Source organism: Electrophorus electricus, chromosome 8 (genome assembly GCF_013358815.1).
Source record: "Electrophorus electricus isolate fEleEle1 chromosome 8, fEleEle1.pri, whole genome shotgun sequence".
Lineage (NCBI taxonomy): Eukaryota > Metazoa > Chordata > Actinopteri > Gymnotiformes > Gymnotidae > Electrophorus > Electrophorus electricus.
This window is the reverse complement of record NC_049542.1, coordinates 3,108,288-3,124,442: the sequence shown is the minus strand read 5'-3', so window position 1 is coordinate 3,124,442 and position 16,155 is coordinate 3,108,288. Positions and strand designations below refer to the sequence as shown.

The window sequence follows — 16,155 nt, the reverse complement described above, 5'->3', positions numbered from 1 at the left end:
TGTGTGTGTGTGTGTGTGTGTGTGTGTGTGTGTGTGTGTGTGTGTGTGTGTGTCGGTGTGTCGGTGTGCATGTGTTGGTTTGGAGTGACTTGTGATTTCAAATCCCAAGGTTTTGTATTTGTGTGCACATATGTGCTGTGCGTACGTGTGTGTGTTTCTGTAATAATAACATATTTTTAGAGCCTATTTGACAACTGTGCCATCTGTTATGTGGTTGGACACACTGCATGGGAGTTAAACTTCAAAAATGGAGTGCACTGATAAAACAGCGCCCTCTGTAGGAGGACCAGGGTATGTTGTCCTGTGAGGCCAAAAACACAAAGGTGTGTGTTGGTCCTAAGATGTGTATTAGTCTTAAGGTGTGTGTGTGTTGGTCCTGAGGCTTGTCTTTTGTGTGTGTACAGGATTGTGCACCCGGCTGAGGTGTGTGTGTTGGTTCTAAGGTGTGTGTTTTGTGTGTGTATGTGTGTGTATACAGGTATGCGGGCCTGTGTAAGGTGTGTGTTGGTCATAAATGTGTGTGTGCGCGCGTGTGTACAGGTATGCGCGCCTGGGTGAGGTGGTGGACCATGTGTTTCCCCTGGTGAAAAGATCCGGTTCGTCCGATTTCCCCTGCAGTGACACATACAGCCAGTTCACCTTCTGGCGAGAGCAGCTCCCTCTGGTGGACAGTCAAGATTGTGCAGGCAAAACCAGCAGCTGAAGAATGCACGACAGCCTGGAAATATATAACCGCAAGACTGTGACTGTCCAAACAGTGTTTTCCTTTTGCTTTACTGAATCAAATCAATCAAATATTACATATAAAGTAGCACTTTACAATATAGCAGGAGCAGAACTGGTGATCAGCTACATAAGACTTGTAGCGTCAGCTTAAACACGGGAGATATTAGAGATATTTTAATGTTTAGGATAAAACTGTGCGCTCGGTTGCCAGGAATGCTGTTATTATTATAAGTTTTTTTAAGTTTATATTTGGCTAAAAGTTATTTTATAAAGCAATCATTTGTGTATTTGAAGAGTGCATGACTATCTGTTGAATGTTTTTGCCAAAGCCTGTTAAAATGGTGGCATTTATGCAGATAGTTTGGTCTATGATGTCTTATGATCTTTTTCTTGAAAATGTAATTATTTGTTGTTCGTACCATTGCACTGAAGCTGAGATGTAGTTCTGATCAAACTGCTGTATACTCCACAATATCCCGTGTGTGTGTGTGCACGCAGTTCTGCTGTATACAATCCTCAGAGTCCAGGGTGGTGTGTAGGGGTCTAAAGTGTATGCAAAATGCTAGCTGGTTTAGCTACGGTCATTTCACGCAGGGTATTTTTCCCAAATCTTACTTAATTAATATATATTTTATTTTACGGCTCTGCCGGAGCGCCCACAACCTCCTCGGGCTTCATTTACCCGCCTTGTTAGACGTGACGTCAGCTGAGGTACACCCTCCATTGGCCGGACGAGGTGACACAAACAGTTCGTTAACTCTGATTGGTACGTTGGTAGACACGTCATTGCGTGCGCCCAAATTGACCGCGCCCAGCTCCAATCCAAGAGACGTAAATGGTAGAAAAGTTTTAATAAAAATAACTTCTCATAAATAAAAACCATTATTCTTTGTCTTCATACTAAATGGTTCACAAAAGCCATAGATAGTAGAATATAGTCATGAATATAGATGAATATGGTCATCAAAATGTGTAGAAAAGGGCTTTTATTTTGTAGTTAAGTTGTTTATTGGTTTGGGTTTTTGACCACTCATTACTCTTTCTGTTAAAGATCAGTGCTCTCTCTCTCTCTCTCTCTCTCTCTCTCTCTCCTGTTCACTGATTATGCCGTTTCTGAATTTGGTTGTGCCTAATAAAAATACAATAAAATTTGCTTCGTTTGTATACCTATGTATTGCAAATCACCTCTGCCACGTTGTGCGTGCGTATGTGTGTGTGTGTGTGTGTGTGTGTGTGTGAAAGCGAGGGACGGTGCAAACGGGCATTTTCGGGGTCATTAAAAACGGCGGCACGTACCGAGGCAAACTGGTCGCGTGACAATTCCGGGAGGAGTTCCCGAGTTCGCGAGAGCGGATTGGCTCCGCGTTCCTGTCGGCGTCCCGGTGACCGGTCCCGTCCGCTCGAGCCGAGGGAGAAAGTGCACCTGCTCCGGGTCTCCACCCTCCACCATGAAGCGGCCGGTAAGGAAGAAAAAAAAAAACCGTTTGCTTGCCAACGGTCTCTTCTGGGCTCCGTTTTCGGTGCCGCGGCGGGTGGAAACGGTTCTTTGTTTCGCGTTTTTTCTATAAATAACCTTTCGACAATGCTTCGCGAATTATGCCTGCTAAACACAGCCTGACGTCCCGGCAGATCTTGAGGAGAAACTGTCGATTGCATTTATATATATATATATATAATTATTATTATTATATTAATAGGTTAAGTTTGCTTGTTGCACCTGGTGGTCGGTCCCCGGAATCTCTGTACTGTGGGGTCCGGGGGCTAATTCCTAGATTACCCCGGTTAAATCTTTGCATTAATCCTGTTTTTCTGCTGTTTTTCTTACGGTGAGCACACACTCCTCGGTTTGCTTCTTGCAGGGAAGCAATGGGACGGTGTGTGCTATTGTGTGTTATTGTTATTGTCGAAACACCTTTTCGAGTAACTTTTATTTTTCATTCCAACAACAATTGTTTGACAGAAAAGACCGTACAGACCGTAGCAGCGACTTTCACACGTGTGTGTGTGTGTGTGTGTGTGTTGGTACAGTGGCAGGGTTGATTTGTGCCTGTGTGTTACACATCCGGTGAGAGCATCAGACTGAAATGCATGCCGCACGCTGGCCCAAACACTTTGAGATATGCAGGAGTTTTCCATGACAAAACGTTATTCCTCTGCACGTGTTTCCAAGATCCCGGACTGACAACGGCACATTATGTGCAGATTGCAGATTGGTGGAGGTTTAGTGATCTGGACGTGAACTTTGCATCTCTCAACTGTAGCCAACCTTGACGCTGTAGCGCTTAGCTTGCTGGATTTGTACACCTGGACTGGATACACACCATACGGGGGGGCCATCTGTTGCAGAGTGCGCAGAGTTCGAGGGCGGAGCCAGCAAGCTTCGTCGACATTCTGGAGGAGAGGAGGCGGGGCAGCGACATAAGCCACGCCCTCAGGGCGTTCAGTCCCCCGCCGGGTTGCGGGGCTCCGCCTCCTTCGCCGAGCGCGCTCAATAAGATGGTGCTGGAATCTCAGCATCTGCGCTACGTCGTCTTGGAGGTGAGAGGTCATTCGGAGGGCGGGGCATGGGGTGAGATGTTTTTAATATTCAAATATAAATTAGAATAAATTAAAAAGCGGCCGTTTCAAGAGACACGCCAGGCCAGCGTGGTAGATGAAGTGGAAGGAGCAGCAATAAATAAATAAGGTCTTTTATGCTAATGCTGTACTACTTTCACACACACATACACACACACACACACACACACACATCCTATGTGCAGGTAGCAGCAGAATCTGGCAAGCCGCAGGCGCGTGTGAGGGAGGAGGCAGCCGCCTTACTGGACGAGATGAGTCAGAACCTGCAGGTGACCTTCATCCGCCTGCTGGGTTTCGCGCTCAGCAAGATCTTCACCAGGCTCTTCCGTCGAATACAGGTCAACGAGGACGGCCTGGCGCGGGTCAGAACCGGCCTGTAACGGAGTCTGGGTCCGGAGCGCTGGACCGCCGGTCCTTGGAGTGCTCTGGGTGCCTCAGTCTTTTAGCCTGTTTGTGTTCTGAGTCTCTCTCTCTCTCTCACACACACACACACACACACACACACACACACACACACACACACACACACACACACACACACACACTCTCTCAGTCTATCTCTCTCCCCCTCTCTCTCCCTTTCTCAGTCTCTCTCTCTCTCTCTCCCTCACACACACACACACACACACACACACACATACATACACACACACACACATACACACACACACACTTTCTCAGTCTCTCTTTCTCGCTCCCTCACACACACAAACACACACACACACACACTTTCTCAGTCTCTCTCTCTCTCTCTCCCTCACACACACACACACACACACATACATACACACACACACACACACACACACACACACATACACACACAACTTTCTCAGTCTCTCTTTCTCGCTCCCTCACACACACAAACACACACACACACACACACACTTTCTCAGTCTCTCTTTCTCGCTCCCTCACACACACAAACACACACACACACACACTTTCTCAGTCTCTCTCTCTCTCTGTTTTGTGGGCTATCATATGTCACAGTCCCTGACTGTATCCATTTCACTGCGAGTTATACTGTGTATGACTATGTATGTGACAAATAAACCGAACTTGAACCACATACTAGACATAAGTAGTAGTACATTTCTAGTATGTACACATAAGTGGTAGTACATTTCAAGCATGTAGTATGTAGTATGTTGTGTGTGTGTGTGTGTGTGTGTGTGTGTGTGTGTGGTTTTGCATGCAGTCACTGGCTGCAGTATCAGATTACGGAATAAAGATCTATTTTTCCTGTGTGTGTCTCTCTCTCTCTCTCTCCCTCCTTCTCTCACTCCCCCCGCCCCTCAGCTCCAGCAGGCCACTCAGGAGCATCCCGTCATCCTGATGCCCAATCACAGGAGTTACGTGGACTTTCTGGTCCTGTCATACATCATGTTCACCTACGACCTCTCTATCCCGGTCATCGCAGCTGGAATTCGCAAGTATCTATTACAGACAAACTAAAAATGACGGCGAAAAAACCTTTGAGTTTGGTCACGTTTCGACCGAAGGGCGGTCAGGTTAGTTTTGTTTCCATGTAAATTAGCTTTAAAATGCAGTAGTGACCTCTGACCCCAAACGTGCAAAAAACCAGTGGGTTCGTCCATTTCAGTAGGCGCAGTTTGTTTCCTTGGTTTATTGCCTGTTTGTTTGTTTGTTTACGTGAGCAATACATCACCTGTTCTTTTCTCCTCCAGCTCTCATGGGGATGTCTCTGATCGGCGAGATCTTCCGTCGATCAGGAGCGTTCTTTATCCGGCGCGCCATTGGCTCGGATAAGCTCTACTGGGCGGTGCTCTCGGAGTACGTCCGAACCATAGTGCGGGTGAGAAGCTTGGCTAGAGTCTTCATGATGAAAAGTCAATGTGAATTTGACATTTTGGCTGATCTTGTATAATTTACATACTGGATTTAGGTGTTACATCATAGTCTCGACGGTAGTTAAAGTCTCGGCAAATGTTGGTCATTGTTGCTGCCGTTAAACATTTTTCAGATGTTCCTTTGTGGTCATCAGGTGGCATGATCTACACTATCTTAAGATGAGAGAGTACACTACAGAGACAGTACACTGTCTTATCTCATCTTAAGACTGTCTATATGGTGTACTGTCTCATGTTAGTACACTACAGAGACAGTACACTATATAGACAGTCTTAAGATGAGATAAGACATTGTACTGTCTCTGTAGTTTACTAACAGGAGACAGTACACTATATAGACAGTCTTAACATGAGACCGTACACTACAGAGACGGTACGCTGTCTTAACATGAGACCGTACACTACAGAGACGGTACGCTGTCTTAACATGAGACCGTACACTACAGAGACGGTACGCTGTCTTAACATGAGACCGTACACTACAGAGACAGTCTTAAGATGAGCGTTGTGTTTTGCAGACGGGCTTCGCTCCTGTAGAGTTTTATGTCGAAGGACTGCGCAGTCGGACACTGAAGTCACTCACACCAAAGATGGGTAACTAAACACCAGATTAACTAACCCAACTCACACCACCAGATTAACTAACCCAATTTACACCACCAGATTAACTAACCCAACTCACACCATAAACATTATTGAGTCTTAGAATAGACACTGTGTGCTGGATGCCCACTGCTCCAGAGAGTTAACTCGTGTTTGTTTGTGTGTGTATGTAGGTATGATGCACATGGTCCTGGAGCCCTTCCTAAAAGGCGAGGTGTATGACCTCAGCCTGGTCCCGGTCAGCATCAGCTACGACCGCGTCCTGGAGGAGTCCTTGTTGGCGCACGAGTTGCTGGGGGTGCCCAAACCCAGAGAGACCACGCGGGTACGCACCTACCATCTTGGCTAACGCGGGCAGTTTCCGTAGCGACCGTGTGTGCAAGTGTGTGTGTGCGCGCAGGGTTTACTGAAGGCCCGGCGCGTTCTGGAGCAGGACTACGGCAGCATGCACGTGTACTTCGGGAACCCCGTGTCCGTGAGAGAGCTGGCCAAGGGGCGGATCGGCCGCGGACAGTACAACCTGGTGCCCAGGTATGTGCCGACCTGGTGCCCAGGCAGTACACAGTCCCAGTTTTCAAATACAAAACAAACAAAAAACCACAAAATTCTAAACCTAAATGGTAATGATAAATAAAACCTGAAATGGTTAATGATTAAAATTTCAACTTTTCTAACTTTAAGATTTTAACTTGGCAGTCATTTCTCTCTCTCTCTCTCTCTCTCTCTCTCTCTCTCTCTCTCTCTCTCCCTCTCTCACTCTCCCTCTCTCCCTCTCTCTCTCTCTCTCTCTCTCTCTCTCTCTGCGGGCGCAGGGACCTGCCCGGGAGGCCGAGCGAGGAGTCGCAAGCGTTCGCGAGCGCTGCGGCCCACCGGGTGGTGAGGCTGCAGGAGCGCGGCACCGTGCTGAGTCCCTGGAGCCTGACGGCCCTGCTGGTCCTGCAGAGGCCGGACGGGACGCGCTGGGACCTGCTCGCCCGCGACACCCTGTGGCTGCGCGGCATCGCGCTGCAGCTCGGAGCCCGCCTCGACTGGCCCGGTAAGCAAACGCACCAGGGTATACGGGACACGCACGGCCTGGCCGGTAACGGGGTCTAAATACGAGATCGTTGTTTTGTAGCCGATCTTCCCGATTTGGAAGTGATGTCATCGAGCATGGCCCTGCACCGTTCCGTAGTAAGGTGCGAGGAGGGGTGCGTCTGGCTGGTCGAAGAGGCGGGGCCAGAACCCGTCACTCAAGAGGAGGGCGTGTTCAGGCGGGCGTCTGCTGTCCTCATGTGCGCCTCCTACAGGAATCAAGCCCTGCACGTGTTCACGCGCCCCGCTATGGTGGCGGTCGCCATGGGAACGGTCCCGGGCCACAGTCAAGGTGCGCGCGCGCACGTGCGCACACACACACACTCTCACTCACACACACACACACTCTCACACACACACACACACACACACACACACACACACACACACACACACACTCAGACAAACTCACACACGCTCACACACACACACTCACACACACACACTCACACACACAGACACACACTCACACAGAGACACACACACTCACACACACACACACACTCACACACACTCACACACACTCACACACACACACACACACAATCACACACACACTAGCAGTAGGGTGGAGTAAAGGTGGAGGATTGTGACTGGTAAAGCTAAGGGGAATGCACAGAACGTTACCCGGAGCGAAGTGGAGATGTGTAGCGGCTCGTGGAGACGTGCGGAGGTGCTTTTTAATGACCTATGAACTCGTAGGTGCCACGGATGTAGCTGTTGCGGTTGCATAGGGGTTTTAGATGGTGAATGACAGTTTCTGCCATTTGACAACTCCCTGAAATGTTTGGCCTTCCCCGGTGGTATTGTGGGGGTTTGTGGTCTTTTGGGCAGTCAATAAAACTGCTAGGATTTGGGTGTATCTGTTCTGAGGTGAATTTGGGCCTGGTTTATGATGGGGGGGGGGGGGGGGTCTCGACCCCAGCATTGACCCGATCCTATCCCCTATCCCCAACCTGGGTTGCCCTTTTGCGCTGTCATTTAGGCCAAAGGACACGGCGCAACCTCTTGGGCTGTCGTGGTAGTTGAAGGAGTCGAGGTAGCTGAGGTTAATCGCATATGGTCGGCACGGATACCGCTCGCGCATGCCCCGTCATCTAGTGCTGGCACGATCCTCCGATGACCAGGATACGCAGGACAAACCGGATAGGTCCTGTTTGGCGGGAAAGTTTAACCGGGCCCTGTCGGGTTGGAGTCCGGGGGCGGTTCCATCTGTCCCAGCTCAGGGCCAGCTCCAGGCCATGGACACATCCCCATCCGTGTCGCTGGTCAGGGTCTGGCTTTCCGAGGACAGCCGTCTCCTCAATGAGCGTCTTCTCCATTATCCGCCAGCCTATCAGAGCGTTGTAAGTGTTTGGTTTTCTGGATGTGTGTTTATAAAACTGACCTTCTAGGGAAGGAATGAGCCACCAGACTTAACAGGTATTATTATTATTATTATTATTATTATTGGCCAAAGATCAACTTTTAAAGTAGGCCATATGGTGAAGTTTATGGCTTAGAGAAAGGGCAGAGGTGAAGGTTAGGACTAGAGGCAGGGTGAAGGTTAGGACTAGAGGCAGGGTGAAGGTTAGAACTAGAGGCAGGGTGAAGGTTAGGACTAGAGGCAGGGTGAAGGTTAGGACTAGAGGCAGGGTGAAGGTTAGAACTAGAGGCAGGGTGAAGGTTAGGACTAGAGGCAGGGTGAAGGTTAGGACTAGAGGCAGGGTGAAGGTTAGGACTAGAGGCAGGGTGAAGGTTAGGACTAGAGGCAGGGTGAAGGTCAGGACTAGAGGCAGGGTGAAGGTCAGGACTAGAGGCAGGGTGAAGGTCAGGACTAGAGGCAGGGTGAAGGTTAGGACTAGAGGCAGGGTGAAGGTTAGGACTAGAGGCAGAGGTGAAGGTCAGGACTAGAGGCAGAGGTGAAGGTCAGGACTAGAGGCAGAGGTGAAGGTCAGGACTAGAGGCAGAGGTGAAGGTCAGGACTAGAGGCAGAGGTGAAGGTCAGGTTTGGGGTTAAGGGAAAGAAGGGATAGGATTTGGTCGAGGTTGGAGATGGAGAACAGGCTTGAGGAGGAAGTCCCGAGCCAAAAGGGAGGTGAAGTTTGGGGTCTGGGAGAAGTGCGGGGGTCGACCCGTCGGGTTTGAGTTCGGGGTGTGGCTTGACCTGACAATAAGGTGGACCCCCCCACCCAAGCCTGTCTGTCTTCGCTGTCGTTGGAAGGCAGACGGTCATGTTATTGAGGGTCAGGCTTTGATTGTAATTAGGCTGTTGGTGTCAACCCAAAGATGAAACATCTTAAGGCTTCTCGGCCGAGTGACCTCGCCATCCTCCCACGCCTGTCCTTTCTGCTGCAGAAGATATCTACAGGCACTTCTGCTTCCTGAGAGATCTATTCGCCAACGAGTTCGTCTTCGTGCCCGGCTGCGGACCGCAGGTGAGGCCGCGACCGGCCGTCCCGGGGACGCACGCCGGAAGATTCTGCCCCAGACCCCGCCGGAGCCACACTTTTAGTCAATCTCTCTCTCTCCCTCCCTCTCTTTCTCTCTCTCTCTCTCTCTCTCTCTCTCTCTCAGGATTTTGAGGAAGGCTGCTCTGGTCTACAGCAGTGTGGAGCGGTGAGCGCCACAGACCACGAGCTGAAACCGACTGAAGAAGAGCGAGATACCATTGTCTTCCTCAGTGCCATTCTAGAACCTTTTATCGAGACCTACCAGGTGACCGGAGACAACTGTACACTCTTATATTTTAGTTTAAGAAACTGTCTGTCTTTTTTTCCCAGTCACTTTAGGGAAATATTTCCAAATTCAACACGCTACACTTTACCGGGGGCCACTCGATGAGTTATTAGAACAGGAATATAATTGCCGAGGGACAAACGGGATTATGATAAGTGACCCACATGTAGCGTGCGTAATTACTGACGGTCCCTTACTTTTTTGTTTAGGTGGTGTTTAGAATTTTGTGTGACGAGAGATTGCAGGTGTTTACGGAGAAGAGCTTTGTCCCGGCCGTCCGTGCAGACGCGATGAAACTCCTTATATCAGGTAATCCGGTAACGCTACGGAGGGATACCGAGGGATACCTCCCTCCCACCCCAACGTGCTGTAAACTCCAGTGTCCAAACATTTACTTCCGCCAATCGCACTGCCGCATACACCCGGGCAGCTGCTCACCTACTCCGCTATGCGGTCCGCAGGTCGCGACGTCGTCCCCCATCTGAAATGGATGAATAACACCTCTTGGATTAATGTCAGAGTACTCTTAGTTCATGGACTATTCCACAGACTTGGACCAGATCACTAGAACAGGCAGATTATATGATGCATTGCGTGATATAATCTCTACATAAGATTGGGATGTGTTTAGGTTCTAGTATATACCCTTGGATTACAGGTGCTGTGTGTGTGTGTGTGTGTGTGTGTGTGTGTGTGTGTGTGTGTGTGTGTGTGTGGACATCTTTCAGAGGGCAGCAGTAAAAGGCCCTGGTGTGTCATGAAACGTGTCATACCTGAACACTGTCTGTCAAGTCTGTTTGTCTCTTTTACTCTCCGTCTTTGTCTCGATCCTGTGTCCTGTATCTGTGTCCTGCCCTTTACCTGTGTCCTGTATCTGTGTCCTGCCCTTTACCTGTGTCCTGTATCTGTCTGTATCTATCTCCTCTGTCCTGTATCTGCCTGTATCTCTGTCCTGTGTCTGCCTGTATCTATCTCCTCTGTCCTGTATCTGCCTGTATCTCTGTCCTGTGTCTGCCTGTATCTATCTCCTCTGTCCTGTATCTGCCTGTATCTCTGTCCTGTATCTGCCTGTATCTCTGTCCTGTATCTGCCTGTATCGATCTCCTCTGTCCTGTATATGCCTGTATCCATCTCCTCTGTCCTGTATATGCCTGTATCCATCTCCTCTGTCCTGTATATGCCTGTATCCATCTCCTCTGTCCTGTATCTGCCTGTATCCATCTCCTCTGTCCTGTGTCTCTGTCCTGTTTTTGTCTGTACCTCTGTCCTGTGTCCCGAATCTCCATGTTGTCCTGTTTCTGTCTGGATCTGCCTTGTGTCCTGCGTCTGTCCTGTTTCCGTCTGTATCTGCCTTGTGTCCTGCGTCTGTCCTGTTTCCGTCTGTATCTGCCTTGTGTCCTGCGTCTGTCCTGTTTCCGTCTGTATCGCTGTCCTGTGTCCTGCGTCTGTCCTGTATCTCTCTGAGCCCTCCCCTCATTCGTCTGTCTTCCTCTGCGGTGTCGCTCCTCTCCTTCACCTACTCTCGCCGCATTCTCTGTCGCCCCCTACAGGTGAAGCGCGCTCACACGAATGCTTGTCCTCAGACACCCAGAAGAACGTCCTCTCGGCTCTGCTCAGGATGGGGGCCGTGTCCAAGTCCGGACTGTACGTGGACATTTGTCTCTCACCTCGGCACACTGTCCCGGTGGACAGTGTTCACCACGTGTTCACCATTATACAACCATTTTTATTATAACGTTGATACTGGGCTAGCACGTGAGGGGCTTGCGCCACCTGTAAAATAATTTGTTTTATGAAGTTTTGCTCAAATTTCAATATTAAATTCAACACAGACTTCTTTATCCTCACTGGTTGGGATTCCAGTTGCCCTGGTGCATAAAAATATTGGTCATTTTGATATTTTAAATCTCTTTCTTCCTTCTCTCTCTCTCTCTCTCTCTCTCTCTCTCTCTCTCTCTCTCTCTCTCAGAGCTGACCATGTTGAATACAGGATAAACAGGGCAGCAGTAAGAAGAATATGGCAAACACTAGGTGAGCGAGACCATGCGCACACACACACACACACACACACACACACACACACACACACAGCTCGACCATGTTAAAGAAACCTTCCTTTAATTTGTCCCTAATGTCCCTCCGACACTCAGGTGGAGCGAATTAATTTTCATTAATTTTCTGAGAGTTGAATTAAATACCCTTTCCAGTCATCTGTACTACAGATGCTATAGTAACATCTCCTCTCTCCGTGGCTACAGTCGGCAGGGTGACTCCTCAGATGAAGGCATGTGCCAGGCTGTGACGGCGTCCGAGGCTTTGGGAGCGCCACAGCATCCTGGCCCAGCGCTTCCAAACATCCGATGCACAGTCCAATCAAGTTTCTAACACCCAACCCCTGCCGCTGTGGGCCGGAAACCCCTCCTGTCTGGCGTATGAGCAATCGCTGAATCAGCTACACCACTGACACGTTTCTCTATCGACGGCCTCTACACCCTGATCCCTCCAAGGAAATCGGATCTACTTTGCGAGAAGCAACCACACACCACCAAGTGTGTAACAGTTACGTTAACAGGAATAATAATGCGGTTAATAGTAATAATAATAAGTATTAAGCTAATACACTCAAGTAACCCGGAAACTAATGAATGAATATTATATATAATTAATAATTAATGAAACTAATAACTAATAAACTAAGTTAATCTTAAACTAAAACACAAAACAGCACACAATCCGCAATAATTAGCAGCCGTTCCGTCCTTGTGGCTGGAACATCTGTAGTTTTTGATGAACAGTTGTAGATATTTTAAATGTCAATAATTTATAATAGGAAATACTTGACCAAAACACCACTAAACAATCAAATCACTGTGAATTAGCATGCAATAAGTGTGGATTTTGTATAAGGCAACATGAAACATTTTTAATGATTAATGATTAATTAATGATTAAAAAAAATTAAAGTGCATTTAAAGAATCATTTGTCTGCATATTTCTTGTGATTACATTAGATTGTGTTGCATAGTCAGTCAGTCTTGGAAGTACATTTTCCCAGTCCTCAGTCTCGGGAAGGTCATGGGGTCATAGCAGTACACGGATGGGTACCGCTCCACCTGCGCGTTCTTCCTGGCTCGTTTCCGCTCCTTTCTCCACCTCTCCATCCCGGCGTCGTCCACAAACAGCAAGCCGAAGGTCGACGGTACGAGGAACAGCGCCCCCTTCAGGGCGTGGCTGCCCGCCACGCACAGGCCAGTCGCCGCGCCGAGCAGGTACGGCAGCGTCCGGCATGCTTCACAGACGCCTTCCGCGAACTGCGCGGCGCCATTTCTCCCATCCTGGGGGAAGTCTGCATAAAAGCACACGACTGAACCTCTGCAGTGAAAAGAATAAGGAAGTGTAATCTTAACGAATAAACAACCTGCAGTGAACAACGACATACGTGATCTGAGGATGAGCAGCGTGCCACGGCGCACGCACAAAACGGCAAGGTAGAACTCATAGAGGGTAGCAGCAAGAGAGTGAAGCACCAGGTGCAGCTCTTTAATGGCATGACCTGTGAAAACAGGGTTTGTTTTGAAACGCTCCAGTCAAAACCCAAAAACTTCTTAAAAAGCCCATTTTAGCATTTGATCTAATTAATCAATCAGTCACTTTCGAAACGTTAATACCGGGAAATGACTGAGACGCAGAATTCCATATAGGCCCGCCTATGAATTTAATAACCACAATAATAATAATAATGATGAACTATATAATATAATAACTATAAAATAACGAACGCCCTTACCATCAATGCAGAACACCACCCAAATAAAGATGATGATATAAAACATCGTGTTGTCACGTTGTTCTTTCGTTATCCCCTCGGTCGTAGACTCATGAGAAACCGAAACCGTGTATCAGGAACCGATACCTATTTGAATATGTAAGCGAGTGGGCGTGGCCATAAAACGCGGCCTCACATGTGAATCGAAACTTTCTGTCACTCAGGTGTCACCGGATTTGCTTAGTTCAGTTATGGGATTACAGCGTTTCCTGTCTAACAGTTATACAGAAAACGTCCCGAAGCTGAATTAAGTCATCGGTTGGCCTTTTTTGGGTTTATATTTCGTTTCTTTCGCGCCGACTGCTTAACATCATTAACATCCTTGGTGTCACACGTCTGTAAATATTACCCGTGACATGTTCCTTGATCTTTAAGATTTCTCTTTCAGGTTATTTAATGTGCCTTGTATAATTTCTTTGCTTAATTTATTTATTTAAACGTTTGCAACCAAATTCCTCGACGGCAGCGCGCAGTACACGTGCCTAAGTGACCTCACGGCTAACAGGACGCACAGACGGAAACGGATTAAAATTTCATCTGAACTCGTATCTTCAAAGTAAAAGGAGGCCAAAGTGATGTCTAATAATATTCGACTTCATTTCACTTCGCGTATTAGCACGGACGTCGTGCGGGAGAAATTCCTGCCGGCGGCGCGGGAAAGGGAAACCGAAAGCTCGAAGAACTCCAAACCGCGCGGGGGCGTGGCCACAGGGGGGCGTGGCCCACATGGGGGGGAGGGGTCAAAAGCAGCCGTTTCAGAATGTGTTGGGGTCCCCACCGTCGAAGTGAGCTCGCTTTTCACTGTTCAACGTGTTCGTCCTTTTGCTTAATTAAATCTTGATATTATACCGATACGAGATTTTAAAATGTATATCAGAGACGTATCAGTCCTGTACTGTTCGACTCCACTATCATAATACCTTTTTTTTTAATGTGGATTTAAATTATATTACCTTTGCCCGTTAGGAATTATATAATTATACTCCCATTAATTTAACAGGTAAAAAACATTGCCCTAATTAAATACGTGGCACCAGCCTTGAGCGCGCGCTTACCAACCAATTCTGGACACTGATGCAGCACATCTGGGAGTGTAAACTTTTAAGATAGTAAGCCTAAAGTTTTTTTCTTTCAATTAAAGTGATATTTTTAGTGCTAGAGCAAGAGTAATTTTTAGAGTACGGTACAGTATATGTGTGTGTGTGTGTGTGTGTGTGTGTGTGTGTGTATATATATATCCGCCTAGGGGCCTCCACGGGGTTTAATCCTGCGCTGCCTGCAAGGCTATGCGTGCACCAGCGTAGCCACAAGCATGCAGTCATCCTCATGGCTACATGAAGCCTGCAGCTCTCAAGATCTGTACATCACTGGCAAATGAGCCCCTTGCGATCTCAAATAGAATATACTACTTTATAATAATAATAATAATAACAATAATAATAATAACCTGTGTTATTTCACCACACACTGCAGGATAATATAATCTTACCGTAGCAGTTTACATAGATTTTCTTTCAAAAAATTGTTTTAAAACACGGTTCAAAAGGTTTAAACTCACGTGACTATTTCCTGCTACCCCATATTCACCCCAGCATCGTGGTGTGGTGCACACGGACGAAGTATATATTAATAACTTTTACCTGATTTATAGATATCTGGCAAAGAGTGCATTTAACAACAGGGAAAAAAAAGTCTAGGAAAGATTGTTTCTCTTTTCCACAAAAACAGTACATTTAATTCAAGTGTTCCCCAGCACAAATACATAAGAAAGGACTCATTCTATTCCTCCTTTTTCTCTCTCTCTCTCTCTATGATCCCCGTGCGTGTTCAGAACGGTGACTAGAAAGAACTCACCAAACACCAAAACAACACAGCACGGCTAGCAATGGTGACCCGGGAGAAGAAGGAGAGAGAGAAAGAGAGAGAGAGAGAGAGAGAGAGAGAGAGAGAGAGAGAGAGAGAGAGAGGGAGAGAGGGAGGGAGAGAGGGAGAGAGAGTGAGGGAGGGAGAGAGGGAGGGAGAGAGAGAGAGAGAGAGGAGGCGGATGGATCTAACTGAACAAATAAACGACAGAAGGTAAAACACAGCTGCAGTCAATAAATATTGAGCAACAATGATATATCAAAAAAGAGGAAAGAAACAAACCAGTACAGTCAGACCAAACTGAAGCCAGAGGGACACATGGAGGTGCAGCGAGGAATGTTGGGTAATGTAGTTTTTGCTGCCAAGGATAAAGCAAGTTACATATCAGTGCACAGAACCGTCAGAATGAAACGTGTCCAGTATAGCAGAATGACTTTCTCATCGAGACACTCGCACTACAGTGATGTCTAGGCTAACACATGAATTTATCCATTTTATTATTTTTTTCCTACTTTTACATCTTCATCAAGTACAAAGTTAAAATGCATTTGTTAATATATTCATAAAAGGATAAAATAATAGTGCTTTTTTTTCCATTACTACGACAACATAAAAACAGTCATTGTCAAGACTGGTCAATTCTTAATTCCAACAATATATTTTGCGTAATTATTTATTTATTATTTTTTTAAAATTTTCCCTAATTTAAGAATGAATTGTATAGCACCTTTTGAAACACTTTCTCTCATGAACTCCTTAAAGATTTGCTTCCTAAAATAACCTTATCAAGGAAACTCCTCCTTTAAAGCTGTCGACTGGTTATTGGTAGGCTCTCCAATTCATCACCTTTCGATCACCCTCTCGTTTTAAATTTCATAAATACATAAAAGAAAG

At 47.2% G+C, this 16,155-nt stretch overlaps 2 protein-coding genes across 4 annotated transcripts in view; both read left to right on the top strand.

The window, feature by feature from the left end:
- si:ch73-21k16.1 (phosphatidate phosphatase LPIN1) overlaps positions 1–1,870 on the top strand; it is a 29,774-nt gene extending 27,904 nt beyond the window's left edge. Inside the window, 1 exon segment of the mRNA XM_035529427.1 lies at positions 541–1,870. Within this exon segment, the coding sequence (XP_035385320.1) occupies positions 541–703 (163 nt within the window). The 3' untranslated portion in view covers positions 704–1,870.
- Positions 1,871–2,102: 232 nt separating this feature from the next.
- On the top strand, positions 2,103–12,549 carry si:ch73-21k16.5 (dihydroxyacetone phosphate acyltransferase). Of its 3 annotated transcripts, none has more exons than XM_035529440.1 (16): positions 2,103–2,186; positions 3,073–3,264; positions 3,489–3,572; positions 4,606–4,735; positions 4,995–5,122; positions 5,696–5,771; positions 5,954–6,105; positions 6,181–6,311; positions 6,593–6,816; positions 6,898–7,146; positions 9,192–9,271; positions 9,411–9,551; positions 9,782–9,881; positions 11,123–11,216; positions 11,542–11,603; positions 11,831–12,549. In XM_035529440.1, exons 1-16 carry the CDS (start codon positions 2,175–2,177, stop codon positions 11,872–11,874), a joined length of 1,899 nt encoding a protein of 632 aa, XP_035385333.1. In that variant the 5' UTR covers positions 2,103–2,174; the 3' UTR covers positions 11,875–12,549. The 3 variants fall into 3 exon arrangements, with proteins under 3 accessions (XP_035385333.1, XP_026852090.2, XP_026852089.2); XM_026996289.2 differs by having other exon boundaries at positions 3,489–3,665; positions 9,195–9,271; XM_026996288.2 differs by having other exon boundaries at positions 3,489–3,665.
- Positions 12,550–16,155: the final 3,606 nt, after the last annotated feature.